General features: G+C 42.6%; 1 protein-coding gene across 3 annotated transcripts in view; it reads left to right on the top strand.

Annotated features, from left to right (window-relative positions):
- The window catches only part of SLC4A9 (solute carrier family 4 member 9), a 983,109-nt gene that overhangs the window by 815,356 nt on the left and 150,665 nt on the right, over nucleotides 1-17,088 (top strand). For all 3 annotated transcript variants that reach the window (XM_073573700.1, XM_073573698.1, XM_073573697.1), the window contains one exon: nucleotides 8,490-8,668. In XM_073573700.1, the coding sequence (XP_073429801.1) occupies nucleotides 8,490-8,668 (179 nt within the window). The remainder of the gene's footprint in view (nucleotides 1-8,489; nucleotides 8,669-17,088) is intronic.

Raw genomic sequence — 17,088 nt, 5'->3', positions numbered from 1 at the left:
GCCCGAGGTACTGCACCTCAGCCATCCCTATTTGGCACTTATCAGAGCGAATGGTCAGTCCTGCAGTAAGGATACAGTCCAGCACTATGCCCAAGTGTGTAAGATGTTCCTCCCAGGTTGTGCTAAAAATGGCGATGTCGTCTAAGTAAGCACAGGCAAAGTCCTGACATTGTTGTAACAGTCGATCCACCAGTCTCTGGAAAGTAGCGGGGGCAGTTTTCATCCCAAAGGGCATTCCCAGGAACTCATAGAGCCCAAATGGAGTAATGAAGGCTGAGCACTCCCGAGCATCCTCCGTTAGGGGTATCTGCCAGTACCCCTTGCTCAAGTCTAACATGGTCACAAATTGGGCACTGGCCAGACGATCCAATAGATCATCAATCCTGGGCATGGGATAAGCATCACTCTTGGTGGCATCATTTAGTCATCTGTAATCAACGCAGAATCGTGTTGTACCATCCTTCTTGGGGACCAGGACGACAGGAGAGGCCCAAGAACTGTGAGATGGCTGAATAACTCCCAGCTGTTTCATCTCCTCCAGTTCGTTCTTTATCATGCCTTGAACAGCCTCTGGAACCCGGTAGGCAGCCTGCTGGATGGGGCGTTGTCCGGGGGTTTCCACATGGTGACTGGTGAGAGTAGTCTTCCCCGGCTTTGAGGAGAAAGCAGCAGCCCTCGGCCTTAGTACGGCAACAATATCGTTATCGTCCTTTTGTATATCCGATAAATGGGAGCCCAGGGGCACTTGTTCCAGTGATCCTCCCGCTTGGGCAACCTGGAGGAGATCTGGGAGATACTCGTCGTCGGCGGTATCACTAGGGGGGTGGCAGACAGCTAGAACAGGCAGAGATCGGTCATGGTAGTCTTTCAGCATGTTAATGTGGACGGTTTTCTGTCGTCGACCACTAGAGTCCAGGGCAATAACATAGTTAGTGTCATTAATTTTCTTGACAACCTGATAAGGGCCTTCCCACACTGCTTGAAGCTTGTTGGCAGGGGAAGCAGTAATCATGAGCACTTGCTGTCCTTGCATAAATTCCCGGTTCCTGGCATTACGGTCATACCAGGTTTTTTGTCTGGACTGGGCCATTCGCTGATGTTCTTTAGTGAAGGTAGCTAGCTGGGCGAGACGGTCTCTGAGCTCTAGAACATAGGAAACGATGGGCATTCCGGTATCTGAGATGTCTCCCTCCAAATGTTCTTTCAGAAGAGTGAGAGGCCCATGGACCTTCCGGCTAAACAGTAGTTCGAAGGGAGAGAACCCTGTGGACTCTTGGGGAACCTCCCAATAGGCGAAGAGGAGATGTGGCATGTACTTTTCCCAGTCTTTTTCAACGTCAACAAAAGCCCTCAGCATATTTTTTAGGGTTCCATTAAAGCGTTCACATAGTCCGTTGGTCTGCGGGTGGTATGGGGTGGTGCGAATGGCTCGAACACCACAGGTATGCCATAGGGACTGGACCAGATCTGACATGAACTGAGTGCCTTGATCCGACAATATTTCACTAGGAAACCCTACCCGGGTAAAGATGGTAACAAAGGCCTCGGCTACCTTTACTGCTGTAATACTGGACAGGGCCACAGCTTCAGGATACCTAGTGGCATAATCCACCACGGTCAGGATATATTTTTTCCCTGACCTGCTGGGGTGGGCCAGAGGACCTATGATGTCGATGGCTACACGTTGAAATGGTTCCTCAATTATGGGCAGGGATTGTAGGGGTACCTTATGTCAAGCTCCTGGATGCCGCATTCGCTGGCACACATCACAGGTGCGGCAATAATGGGCTACCGACTGCGAGACGCCCGGCCAGTAAAAACTTTGGGTGAGTCTCTTTTCAGTCCTTTTTCTCCCTTGATGCCCAGCCAAGGGGATGTCATGGGCCAGTTGATGTAGCTGTGCCCTGTACTTCTGAGGGACAATGAGTTGCCTGGTCGTTGCGTCAGGGTTGCCCTGGTCACTGCCCTTTGTTACACGATAATACAATGCGGTTCGTGGTGGTTGCTCCCCGGTGGGGTTACACTCCTGTCTCCGCTGTGCCCGGCGGGCAGCCTCCTCCTCGTACTCCTGAGAGACGCCGGGGCCCAGAACCGCCATCTCTTCTTCATACCACACCAACCACTGGCTTTTCTGGATGGGGATCCCTGTCTCCAGTGCTTGTCCTTCAGACATCTGGGAGGAGGTGGCCGGGCTAGCGCCCACCAGTAGATCGATTAAGGCCTCTTTAGTCAGTCCCTGGTAGTTCAGGCCCAGGTCTCTGGCTCTCTCCTGTAAACTGCATACAGTCCGATTTCTGTACTCACTCTGTGGGTGGTTCTCCATTGGGTGACTCTCTGTTGATCCCACTGCTGCCACCAGTTGTCACGAGGTCCTTCTCTGGTATCACACAATCAACAGAGCAAGCGGAGTGAACAATTCCAAGACCTTTATTCAGGCAAAAATACGAAAAGGTCCATATTCAGTCCACCACACAAAGGATAAGATAGTCCAGAATAAGAATGCAGTCCAGTATCAGGATAAAATGTCCAGGGAAACGAGATTCCAAAACACTCTAGCACCAGAGGATAGAAATGGGTCCTTCTCTCTGAAATGCAGCCTTTTCACCATCTTGTCTCTACCGGAACTGACCTGTCCAGCTCCTGTTCTTCCCCCCACCCCCTTCCTTGTCCAGGGGTAGTCAAACAAGTTGCCTCCCAGAGGAGAACAAAAGGCCTTAGGGATTAATGCATTACAGGGGGTCATCAAGAGACAGATACAGTGAGGCTGTAGACTTACAATGTAATAAGAAAAACACTATGAAAATAACTGGAATTGTTAAAAATAGGAATATACAAAAAATGACATCCACATAACATATCACACCATCACAGGCTCATATTCATCTGTGTTAAAAACGAAAGAGTGCAATCTGCTAAAAAAAGATTGTACCCTGACTAATGTTCGTCATTGATTTAGTGTTCAGCTGTAATTTTTTTTTCTCCGCTCAGATTGGACTGAGAAAAAAAAATCGCAACATGCTGTGAGTGGCTGCATATATTGGAAGAGACTCACCAATGCAAGTCAATAGGTGCAAGGAAATAAATCCAACAACACGCGGTCCATGTGTGTGCCATCCGATTTTTATGCACCCAGCTCCTAGAAAACCAAACATTTCATCAGCTGAGTACAGTAAATCTACAGTGTGACCTGAGAGAATAGATAGAATACCGTATGTATATTTATATCTAATACTAGCTGAAGAGCCCAGCGTTGCCTGGGCATAGTAACCAACTGTGGTTAGTTATAACAAATTATGATTATATTGCACATAAAAACCGTGCATCTAATCTGGATATGGGATATGGATATGGGATACTCACCACACACAGGGATATGAACACACACACAAATTGCGCCACACACTATTAGATACATGGCTCAGCAGTCAGTATCACACAGGATAGGATTAGACACATGGCTCTGCAGTCAGTATCACACAGGATAGGATTAGATACACAGCTCAGCAGTCAGTATCACACAGGATAGGATTACATACACAGCTCAGCACACAGTATCACACAGAATAGTATTAGCTACACGGCTCAGCAGTCAGTATCACACAGGATAGGAATAGATACATGGCTCAGCAGACAGTATCACACAGGATAGGATTAGATATACGGCTCAGCAGACAGTATCACACAGGATAGGATTAGATACACAGCTCAGCACACAGTATCACACAGAATAGTATTAGATACACGGCTCAGCAGACAGTATCACACAGAATAGGATTAGATATACGGCTCAGCACACAGTATCACACAGAATAGGATTAGATACACGGCTCAGCACACAGTATCACACAGAATAGGATTAGATATACGGCTCAGCAGTCAGTATCACACAGGATAGGATTAGATATATGGCTGACCAGTCAGTAAAACACATGATAGGATTAGGTACACAGCTCAGCAGTCAGTATCACACAGGATAAGATTAGATACATGGCTGAGCAGTCAGTAACACACTCCTGTCAAACTAACCTGATCAGCTTCTATGAGGATGTAAGCTCTCAAATGGACCAAGGAGAATCATTGGATGTCATTTATCTTGACTTCTCTAAAGCATTTGATACTGTCCCACATAAAAGATTGGTAAGTAAGATGAGAAAGCTTGGGCTAGGGGAAATTGTGTGTAGATGGGTAGGTAGCTGGCTTAGTGATAGAAAACAAAGAGTGGTTATTAATGGTGCATACTCAGATTGGGCCAGGGTTACTAGTGGGGTACCACAGGGTTCTGTATTGGGCCCCCTACTATTTAATATATTTATTAATGATCTAGTGGATGGCTTACACAGTAAAATATCAGTATTTGCAGATGATACAAAACTATGTAAGGTAGTTAACACAAAGGAGGACAGTTTGCAACTACAGACAGATTTGAGTAAATTGGAGAACTGGGCTGAAAAATGGCAAATGAGGTTTAACACAGATAAGTGTAAGGTTATGCACATGGGAAGGAGAAACAGATACTATAATTACTTACTAAATGGGAAACTGCTGGGGAAATCAGACATGGGAAAAGACTTAGGCATCTTAGTCAATAAGAAGCTAAATTGGAGTCCCCAGTGTCAGGCAGTTGCCACCAAAGCAAATAGGGTCATGGGATGCATTAGAAGAGGTCTGGGGACACGAGATGAAAACATAATTCTCCCTCTGTACAAATCACTTGTCAGACCACACTTGGAGTATTGTGTGCAATTTTGGATGCCGGTGCTCAAGAAAGACATTACTGAACTTGAAAGGGTTCAAAGGCGGGCTACTAAAATGATAAATGGAGTTGGTTCACTACAATACCCAGAAAGGTTATCAAAATTAGGTCTATTTACTCTAGAAAAGAGAAGACTTAGGGGAGACTTAATATATATGTAGAAGTATATCAGAGGGCAATACAGAGATCTCTCCAATGAACTGTTTGTACCAAGGACTGTGACAAGAACAAGGGGGCATTCTCTTCGCAATACAGAGATCTCTCCAATGAACTGTTTGTACCAAGGACTGTGACAAGAACAAGGGGGCATTCTCTTCGTTTGGAGGAAAGACAATTTCTGCACCAGCATAGAAGAGGGTTCTTCACGGTAAGAGCAGTGAGGCTCTGGAATTCTCTTCCTGAGGAAGTGGTGATGGCCAACTCACTGAATGAATTTAAGAAAGGAATGGATGCTTTTCTTGTGAGTAACAGTATAGAAGGTTACGAATAACAGAATATTATAGGTAGATGGTTGACCCAGCTTAGGGGAAGGAATTGTTTTCCCTATGGAGAAAATTGGCTTCTACTCTGTGGGTTTTTTGCCTTCCCCAGGATCAACAATGCAGAACAGCTGCACTAAAAATAGGCTGAACTAGATGGTCTTAAGGTCTTCCTTCAGCCTTCAAAACTATGTTACTATGTTAAACGATAGGATTAGATACACAGCTCAGCAGAAAGTATCACACAGGAGAGGATTAGGTACACAGCTCAGCAGACATTATCACACAGGATAGGGTTAGATACACAGCTCAGAAACAGGATGTGCCAAAGGAGAGGACATTTTCATTCCAAGAATTCCACTCATTCCATCTGATTTGTTTTTTGATTTTAAACGCCTCCAGTTTCCAGTTCAACTGCTATTTGCAATGTCCATTAACAATGCTCAGGGACAGACCTTGAATGTAGTAGGGATTGATTTGCAATCTCCATGCTTTTCTCATAGTCGACTTTACGTGGTCTGTTCAAGAGTTGGAACTGCCAAAAATCTGTTCATCTTTGCACTGAAAGGAAAAAACAAAAATCTTGAATGAGTTGAAAATAAAATACTATCAATACTTGGGTAATCGTTTAGTTAATTTGTGTTGCAAATCTGTAGTGTTTAATATATGATGTGAAATGTCTTTATGTGCAATATAATCATTATAATTTGTTATAACTAACCACAGTTGGTTACTATGCCCAGGCAACGCGGGGCTCTTCAGCTAGTATATATACTGTATGTATATATATATATATATATATATATAAATATATATACTGTCTGCTTAGCCTTTACTAGGTATTAAAATGAGAGGACCCACCCAAAAAAATGACATGGGGTCCCCCATATAATTAATAACCAGCAAAGGTTAGGCAGACAGCTGCGAGTTTATAATAATAGGCTAGGAAGGAGCCATGGATATTGGCTCCCTCCCAGTCTAAGAACATCAGCACTTGGCTGCCCCAGAAATAGTGCATCCATAAGATGCATCACATCTGGAGCTTAGCCTCAATCTTCCCACTTGCCCTGGTGCAAGTGGGGCAATAGGATTGAGGTTTTTGTCAGCTGTTTTATGGCCGCTGACATCAAGCTCAGGGGTTGGACATATAGAAATGCCCTCACTACTAACCCCTTATTCATATTTTACAAAATACCCAGCCATAATTAAGTCCTTTAATTTAAAGGCACAGACTCCTTTATTTTAATTACTCCCCATCCCTATTTTTTCCATTTATTAGTGTAAAAACAAAAATAATATACCACCATGTTCCTTACCTGTTTGACAACAATCCATTTGTCCCATGAAGAACTCTAGCTCTGCTACAACTGGCTGATTAGTTAAATGGTGGCATGGTGTAACTGCCCAGCAAGCCAGCGCTTCTTCCATCTGCGCACCAATAGTTTTGGGACAGCTTCCTACATGTAATATGCGTGTATATATTATTTATTAATTAGGGTTATGTTATCTCTCCTTTTTGGATGCGTACATAGTAGCTGTGTATTAATTTTGTTCACAACTACAAATTCACAATGCGCATGCGTATGGTATATATTTGTTTTTTGTAATGTTGAAAACAGTGTCCTTCACTTTCTCTCTGACATGTGCGCAGTAGCCAACTCTGGATCCCCACTATAATATTTGGTTTTCCAGCGCACATGCACACAGCATTTGCTTTACTTTTGTTTTCTCATGGGTTTGACGCGTGCACAGTTGCTATTTCTTGGTCACAATGAAATCATTATGTGCGCACGCGCAGTATGCGCTTACTTAGGTCCTTTTAGTAATAGCATCTGTCATCTCATATGACACGTGCGCAGTAGCTACTTCTGGGCCATAATGAAATTACAATGTGCGCACACGCAGTATGTGTCTACTTAGGACTCTTTGGCAATAGTGTATCTTACCGTATATGACGCATGCGCAGTAGCATCTTCCGGACGCCAACTCCATGCCCGAACGTACTCTCATCATGTGTAAGTAAGCTTTAGTTATTTATACACATATAAAAGATGCTCTATGAGACTAATAGTCTGCAATGATCCTCGGTTTACTGAACCACCTCACGACCTGCTCTACCCTCTCCTACTGCATCCTCACCCATCCCTGTAGACTGTGAGCCCTCACGGGCAGGGTCCCCTCTCCTTATGTACTTGTGTGTCCCTTGTCTTACACATGTTTATTATACTTGTCTATATTTCCCCTTTTCACATGTAAAACGCCATGGAATAAATGGCGCTATATAAATGCATAATAAAAATAATAATAATACTACCGTTTTCTTTCCCCTGAGGAAGTCACGCTGGTTGGTGGCGATACGCGTGGGGTATGCTCCCCCTCCTCCTTTATCACATCTTGCTGGCAACATGCTATTTCTTATAAGCTTTTGAGCAATTTATTTGCGGATCATACTGGTTTGTGGTATATTGACCTTTTGTCTTTCATTTCTGCATTTATATTGTGCCCATACCTTGTCTTGTTAAAGATCCTATGGGATCTTTGAACACTCATTTGTATCTTTGCCATTGTATCATTATCATTGCTAGGGCTCTTTATATGGTCTCAGTTTCTTGATGGTTATCTTTGTGTGCCATCATGTTTCATTCATGGACATGATTTCTTATGCCACTAGTTAATGCAAAATTGGATAAACACGGGTATGTAATTTGGCTGCTATTAGTATAACTCACAAACCAGAAGAGGTTAATGCTCATTGCATATATTTTTGACTAGAACTTTGGAGGAGGTGAGGTCCTTACATGGACCTTGGGTGGTTTATCTATGGGGCCAATTTCTAGCATTTTTAATTGTTTTTAAATTTGTCTTTCAAGTGTGTCTTGTGTGTATTCACATTAATAAAATTGTTATCTTTTTTTCTATATCTTGCTTTCACTGTGTGGTTGATCATGACCTAATTGCACACTACTTATTCTTTCCCTTCAATTTTCAATAGCTTTTTGCAGGCATTTCTTTGGTAGCTTTTTCTAATTATTCAGACTTTTTTTTAACTCATTTTTTTCAATCCTATATATAGAAGCTTGTGGGACAACATAAAAAAGTTACACCTATAGCATGATGCACTTTGAAAAAAGTGACTGTGCCCAAAAAAGCAGAAAAATAACAGGAAAAATGTGTTTTATGTGTTGAAACTTCATAGAGATCCCATTTTATATGAATATTTAGTTATATTTTTTATTTGAAAATATTGTCTTTTGCAGAAAGGTGCAGGTCTTCATCTGGATTTTTTTTGCATATCTTTATTGATCATTGTGACATCATTCATGGGTCTTCCCTGGTATGTGTCTGCCACAGTAATATCTCTTGCACACATGAACAGCCTAAAAATGGAGACAACCGTGTCTGCTCCTGGGGAGCAGCCAAAATTTCTGGGTACCAGGTAAGATTTAATTTACAGGCAAGAGTAAAAAGTTCTGCTACTTTTAAAGAATCTTGTCAAACACTACTGCAGAAATATATACAATTAATACATTCACATATAAAGAAACAGACTTAATTAAGAAATGAAGAAGGAAAGTCAGTAACAGATGTAGTAGCTTATACCCAACTTATCCTCAGCAAAATTTCCAAAAGTTGGGATATGTTCATGTGAACATATTTTCCATCTGAGTGCTTTCCATATAGAAGATGAATCTCATGTGGACAGCACGGACAATGTTAGCCTATATTCTAGTCCATATGGACTACTTTTCATACAGACCTGAATCACAGGATGATGTAGATTAGTCTTATTTTTGGACCAGACTAGCTCATGAAAGTAACAGGCAGGTGCGGCATCTGTCTGCCATGTGGACAGCCACATGGACCCAATGATGTCTGCAATTTGTGACTTGATTTAGGACTTCTTTATTCTTTGGGTCAATATGGTTTCCGGACCTTCAATTTATATAAAGATTTAATATAGTTTTTTTTTATTTTTTGCTACTTTTTGCATTTGTGTTCTCTAAGTTTATGTGCAGACGATCCAGAAGTGGCAGTGCTTTGGACAAAGTGCCATCTATTTAGCGCAGGTGAATCCTCAGTGGTCACTGAACCATGCAGATTAACGCGTTCAATACATTCTAGCTTCACTGCAAGAAAAATTGGCATGCTGTGATCTGGAGAGATGCACTGCATGGCTGTCTCTGCAGATGGGCAGCAGGTATCTGTGGATGCCTCTTGGGCATAGGATTTCTTGAAATCCCATCCACTATGCTGTAACATTTGGACACTGCACAAGTGCGCAGCATCCAACCCACATCGTTTACTGATTGTCTCCACATATCCTTAGAAGCAAATGTAGCATCAACTGATCTTCACTGTGCTATTGAAGGAATAAATGAATCCAAGCTAACTATAAACAAAGAGATGGTTAGGGAATACTTAGCTGATTTAAATTCATTTAAACCTCCTGGTCCAGATGAATTACATCCTAGGGTACTGAAAGAGTAGAGGAAATTGCAGAACCACTAGCCAGAATCTTTAAAAAACCCTGGAGAAAAGGAGAAGTCTCACAAGATAAATGTTGTCTTCAGCTTCTAAAAAAAAGGAAAAAAGATGGAGCCAGTGAACCTTACTTTTATATCTGGAAAGATCTTTGAAGAAATTATTGAACAGCATGTTTGTAAGTTCTTGGATAAGAATACTGTAATTAAACAGAGCCAGCATGGGTTTGTAGCAAACAAAACATGCCAGACTTATAAAATTTCCTTCTATGATGGAATCATTGACTGGGTAGATCAGGAAAATGCAGTAGATATGGTATATCTTAACTTTTGCAAAGCATTTTAGAAAATATGTCATACTATCTTTATTGAAAAAATGACCAAGTATGGGATTGACAAGGTTACGTTAGGTGGATTCATAACTGTTTACATACACCAGGGACAAAATTGTAGACCTGCACAAGACTGAGATGAGCTAGAAAACAATAGGCAAGCATCTTGGTGAGAAGGTAGCATCTATTGGCACAATTTTTAGAAAATAGAAGAAACACAAGATGACTGTCAATCTTCCTTGGTCTGGGGCTCCATACAGAGATCTTGCCTCATGGGGTAATGATGATTCTGAAATTGGTCAGGAATCAGTCCAGAACTACATGGGAGGACTTAGTCAATGACCTGAAGAGAGCTGGGACCACAGTCACAAACATTACCGTTAGTAACACACTACACCTTCATGGATTAAAATCCTGCAGGGCATGCAAGAACTCCCTGCTGATGCTAGCACATGTCCAGGCCCATTTGAAGTTCACCAGTCACCATCTGGATGATCCAGAAGAGGCATGGGAGGTTGTGTGGTCAGATGAGACAAAAATAGAACTTTTATTATCAGCTCAACTCTCCGTGTTTGGAGGAAGAAGAAGGATGAGTACAACCCCAGAAACATATTTCCAACAGTAAAACATGATGGGGGAAACATCATACTTTGGGGGTGCTTTTCTGAAAAGGTGACAGGACGACAGCACCGTATTGTAGGGAAGATGCATATACTCATCTCACCAATGGGAGCCACATGTATCTCGAGAGGGTGGCACTGGTGCTTTTTGTGTATAGGTGGTATAAATGGCTATACACTTGAAAGGGGTTCTGCTATCTCTTGGCTGAGCGTGGCGCGTGTCATGGTCTTGTTGGTGGGATCAGCATTTACTATGCATTTCTATCAAATCCTGTGGATATGCCATAAGTATTCAAGATGGGAATGATGGGAATCTCAGATGATGCATGATGTAGCTGGCAGCTCTGCCAAATCAACAGTTTAGTTCATTCTGCAAAGAAAAAGAAAGCATTGTTGAGCTAATATAATTAAAAAGGCTTTGGTGTCCACGGAAGACAGTAGTGGTGGATGATTGCAGAATCCTTTCCATTGTGATGAAAAACCCATTCACACCATCCACCCCATCCACCCAAGTGAAGAACACTCTAGAAGAAGTAGGTGTTTCAGTATCCAAGTCTGCCATAAAGAGAAGACTTCATGAGCACAAATACAGTGGGTTCACCACAAGGTGAAAATCATTAATCAGCCTTAACTATAGAAAGGACAGATTAGGCTTAGCTGAAAAAACTTCTAAAGAAGCCAGCCCAGAAGGCTTTGAATGGCTCATAATCCAAAGTGCACAACATCCTCTGTAAAACATGGTAGAGACAGTTTGATGGCATGGGCATGCATGTCTTCGAATGAGTCACTTATGTTTATTGCTGATGTGACTGCAGACAGAAGCAGCTGGGTGGATTCCCAAGCGTAAAGGACTATACTTTCTGCTTAGATTCAACCAAATGCAGCAAGGTTGATTGGATGGCACTTCACAGTGAAGATGCACAATGAACCAAAATGTACCGTGAAAGCAACAAGAGTTTTTAAGGCAAAGAATTGGAATATTCTGCAATGGAAGAGTCAATCTCCAAATCTAAAACCACATTGAGCGGCATTTCACATCTTTAAGACAAGACTTAAAAAGAACCTCTCAGCAGGATTGTGCACAGTAACCTACAGACATTGTCAGGTTGGCGCCGCTTTACTGATTAAAATGATACATTGGTTGAAGAAATCCATCTTGTGATTGTTTAATCTTTATTTTCAGTTTTGAGTTAATGATATGCTTGTGCTTCGGGGTGGCCCTTTGGGGGATCTTCATGTGGTTCGCTGCTTAGGTATTCATGTGTATGGCTTCTGACAGGTCACTTATCCCTCAGTGACCTACCCCCTAGTTTACATATTGCATATTATTAGCTTTGCAATCACAGTAATGCTGGCACCATCTTTGATGTAGAATTACTGTAATGCCTGGCCTGGGACTGTTTAAAGGTTGCCCGGCCATCTTGTGCACATTGCAGCCAGACACAGCATAGGGAGAGCATAGTTTCAGCGTAGGGAGAGTGATAGGAGCATAGGGAGAGTGATAAGAGGTTATATTGAGAGTTATTTATTTCAAAAAGCTCTTTTAAGAACTAAAGATTTGGAAGTGATTACTTATTTGTTCGGTGGGGATTTAAGTAGGGAGAGATTTAATAGGAAGGAGTCTGAACGGCAGGCATCTGGGTGTTCTCATCATTGCAAGTACATGCTGCAGATCTCTGCTATTTTCCACTGTTGTATAGTAGATTGTAAGTTAGTATTAGGAACAGACTGTGGGATTAGGGTAAAATAGGGGGGTTTCATCCACTACAAAAAACAGCTACAGGTGCTTCTCACAAAATTAGAATATCATCAAAAAGTTAATTTATTTCAGTCCTTCAATGCAAAAAGTGAATCTCATATATAGAGTCATTACAAACATAGTGATCTATTACAAGTGTTTATTTCTGTTTATGTTGATTATTGTGGCTTACAGCCAAAGAAAACCCAAAAGTCGTCATCTCAGTAAATTAGAATAATTAACAAAAAACACCTGCAAAGGCTTCCTAAGCGTTTTAAAAGGTCCCTTAATCTGTTTCAGTAGGCTCCACAATCATGGGGAAGACTGCTGACTTGACAGATGTCCAGAAGGCAGTCATTGACACACTCCATAACGAGAGGCACAAAAGGTTGCTAAGGAAGCTGGCTGTTCACAAAGTGCTGCATCCAAGCATATTAATGGAAAGTTGAGAGGAAGGAAAAAGTGTGCACAAGCAACCGGGATAACCTCAGCCTTGAAAGGATTGTTAAGAAAAGGCCATTCAAAAATATGGGGAAGATTCACAAGGAGTGGACTGCTGCTGTAGTCATTGCTTCAAGAAACACCAAACACAGATGTATCCAGGACATGGGCTACAAATGTTGCATTCCTTCTGTCAAGCCACTCATGACCAATACATAATGCCAGAAGCATGTTACCTGGGCCAAGAAGAAAAAGAACTGGACTGTTGCTCAGTGGTCCAATGTGTTTTTTTTTTTTAAATAAAAGTAAATTTTGCATTTCATTTAGAAATCATGGTCCCAGAGTTTGGAGGAAGAGTGGATAGGCACACAATTGAAGCTGCTTGAGATCTAGCGGGAGGTTTCCACAGTCAGTGATGGTCTGGGGAGCCATGTCATCTACTGGTGTAAGTCCACTGTGTTCTATAAAGACCAAAGTCAGCACAGCCATCTACCAGGAAATTTTAGAGCCCTTCATGTTTCCCTATGCCGACAAGCTTTTTGGAGATGGAAATTTCATTCTCCAGCAGGTCTTGGCACCTGCCCACACTGACAAAAGTACCAATACCTGGTTTAAAAACAACAGTATCACTGTGCTTGAATGGCCAGCAAGCTTGCCTGACCTTAACCAAATAGAGAATCTATGGGTTATTGTCAAGAGGAAGATGAGAAACACTAGACCCAACAATACAGATGAGCTGAAGGCTGCTATCAAAGCAACCTGGGCTTCTATAATACCTCAGCAGTGCTACTGGCTGACCGCCTCCATACCACACCACATTGATGCAGTAATTAATTCAAAAAGAGCCCCAACCAAGTATTGAGTGCATTTACTGATCATCAATTTAAGTAGGCCAACATTTTGAATTTTAAAATCATTTTTTGAGCTGGTGTTATAAGGTATTCTAATTTACTGAGATAATGACTTTTGGGTTTTCATTGGCTGTAAGCCATAATCATCAACATTAACAGAAATAAACACTTGAAATAGATCACTCTCTTTGTAATAACTCTATATAACATGAGTTTCACTGTTTGTATTGAAGAACTGAAACACGCCCTGCACCTACTCTACAGCCAGGGGCCTATCGGCTGCAGAGCACACTGGTGTCACATTGCAGGCTCTGCCTGACATCATTATATCTCATGTATAGGGTATTATATGTGTATATACATATATCACACCATATAAATGACACACACACATATAGATAGAAAAATCTATATATTTATTGCCCATTGTATATGACACACGCATATCATATACATGACACATAACACATTACATGTGTGACAAACACACCTCACATGACACATTATACTCACCCATGTGGAAGCCTCTTTGCCTTCCTGGGGTTCTAGGCGAGCAATGACTGTCAGCAGTTTCTCCAGCAGTGCAGGTGCCCCTCCCCCCCTCTCTCTCTGGTTCAGGCAGCTGAGAAGACAGGACATAGCAAAGCACAGAGGGAGATGAAAATCGCCATCTGTAGTTTTCGAACTGCAGACTGCGCAGAGCAGAAGCAACAAATTAGAGTGAGTTGATTTCAACCTGGGGGCTCCTCCAGGCTGGTTGTTATGACCCATTTTTGGATCTGTTTCAGATCTGGTTCACAAATTAAAACTTTTTTCCTTTCAGGCCATCGGGGGTTAATGTCAGTTTTTTGCCCCTCTGGCCTGCTGATGTAATTGCATTGCTGCCGGGTCTGCTGAGTTGGGTGGTGACCGTCGGTGTTAGCGTTTTCTAAAGTGACCATACTGGAGGAAGGAGCCAGCTGGGTGCAGTGGTGCTTCAGCTGAATACTTTGATCTGGTGTCTTTATCCTGCTGTGCGGTGCTTTGCAGCAGAAAGCTGAGTGTTGCATTTTTTGCTATGTGGTCCCTTTTGGTGTCTGTCTTTCCACACCTTTTGTTGTATTAGTGCAGCGGTGGGACCAATGCTGTCACCTGCCAATTTCCTACTTAGGGATAAGAGCAGGGCAAGTGAGGGTTTCGGTATCCTGCTCGACCATGCGGTGAAAATCCCATATAGTGAGATCAGGGCACATCCTCAGGTGAGTGCAGGGGGTGTCCTTTCCCCTGTTCCCTATTGACAGGGCCCACCGTTGTTATAGTTGTCCTGGTGTTCCCTGTTGTGTTGTATTGTATTGCACCCCCAGTCTGGTCCCCCATCCTATTATATGCTTCTCCATCCTGGTAGATGCTCCCCCAGCCTGGTCCGACATACTATTATATACTCTCACAACTTGGTATATTCTCCCCCATCCTGGTCCCCCATCCTATTATATCCTCCCCATCTTAAATATACTCCTCCATCCTGCCTGCAGTGCTGTTGTTCAATATATATATAAAAAAAAAATAATTTAACTCTGCAGTGCAACATCTGTGTTATATATTGAAATTTTAATGAAGACACTATGTGCGAATTTGTCTTTAATAAAATGGCACTGGAGGTCACGCTATGCGTAGGTACTGATCCTGCCACTACACTCCTCCTCCAGCCTCGCCGGAGATGCTCTCATGGCGCTGGACATCGAGGTATGCAATCAGTGTCTACGCATACTGCGATCTCTGGAGCCACACTCCTCCTCCATCCTCGTCCTCCTTCCAGTCACCACTGTTAATGCTGGATGTGTCCTTCTGACTTTGGCTACACTATGCAGGAGCAGTTGATACTGGCTTCGGACAGAAGGACCCATCCAGCATTATATCATAGATTCCAAGTTATTCTTCAGTAAAAATATGTTTATTTAAGAACTAATAGACTCCCTCACTGAACTCTGTAACATCTGGTCCTGGCTGGCCGAATACATTGGAACCATGTGGTCTGCAAGGGCATATCGCCACCACAGCTGAAGTCCACACACCCAGCCAGGGCTTACATTTTCATGTAGCGTGCCAGGGCGTGGCGGATGAGTACCTTGCCCACAGCTACCACCCCGTGCCATGCTACATAATACCCTGCAATAATTTTCACTGTAATACTGACAGGAAGCCTTTTAGGCCTTGCTTGTTTCAGGTTCTAACAGGCCACCATACCATATGTTACAGACCCGGAGGTCAACCTTTGACCATGATGACCATGATTACCATGATGACCATCCGCACTTTGTGAGCCCATCGTGGGCCAATGGGGTAAAGAGGGAGCCCGTTCCCTCTCATAATTTTTCTAATGCTGCACTTACTTTTAACCCCTTTCTGTCATGTGACGTACTATCCTGTCCATGTGCCCTGGGACTTAATTCCCAGGGACTGGATAGTACGTCACAGTGATCAGCGGCACCCACTTGGTGAGCGCCGCTGATCGCGGCCGGGTGTCAGCTGATTATCACAGCTGACACCCGGCACAATGTGTCAGGGGGGGTCAGGGACCGCCCCGACATGTTAACCCCTTGCACACCGCGATCAAACACGATTGCGGTGTATCGGGGGTTAAGATGGCGACGGGGACCTTCGGGGGCCTGCAGGGAGCCGGCTTCCTCAGTGCCTGCAAAGCGCAGGCACGAGGAAGCCTTCTGTACTGCATGTGACAAATCGCTGATCTGTCACAGTGATCTGTGATGTGACAGATCAGCGATCTGTCACATGACAGTTATGTCCCACCTGGGACAATGTAATAAAGTTAAAAAAAAAAAAATAGTGTAAAAAGAAATCGCTAAATAAATAAAAAAAATATATATATATTCCCTAATAAATTCATTTTTTGGAAATAAAAAAAAACAATAAAAGTACACATATTTGGTATCGCCGGGTCCGTAACGACCCGCCCTATAAAGCTGTCCCATTAGTTAACCCCTTTAGCGAACCCCTTAAAAAATAAAAAACGAAGCAAAAAATAATGATTTATTATCATACCACCGAACAAAAAATTCCAATAACGCCCGATCAGAAAGACGCATATAAATATCCATAGTACCGTTGAAAACGTCATCTTGTCCCGCAAAAAACGAGCTGCCATCCAGCATCATCAGCAAAAAAAAAAAGTTATAGCTCGCAGAATAAAGCGATGCAAAAATAATTATTTTTTATATAAAATTGTTTTCATTGCATAAAAGCGCCAAAACATAAAAAAACGACCTAAATGAGGTATCGCTGTAACCGTACTTACCCGAAGAATAAAGCCACTTTATTAATTTTACCGCAGGCGGTACGGTGTAAACGCACCCACCAAAAGAAATTCAGGAAATGCTGTTTTTTGTTCATTCTGCG

This window comes from Dendrobates tinctorius, unplaced genomic scaffold, assembly GCF_039654945.1.
Source record: "Dendrobates tinctorius isolate UK_male_01 unplaced genomic scaffold, ASM3965494v1 ptg000036l, whole genome shotgun sequence".
Taxonomy (NCBI): domain Eukaryota; kingdom Metazoa; phylum Chordata; class Amphibia; order Anura; family Dendrobatidae; genus Dendrobates; species Dendrobates tinctorius.
Note: the sequence above shows the minus strand (reverse complement) of the source record. Positions and strands in the feature narration are given on the sequence as shown.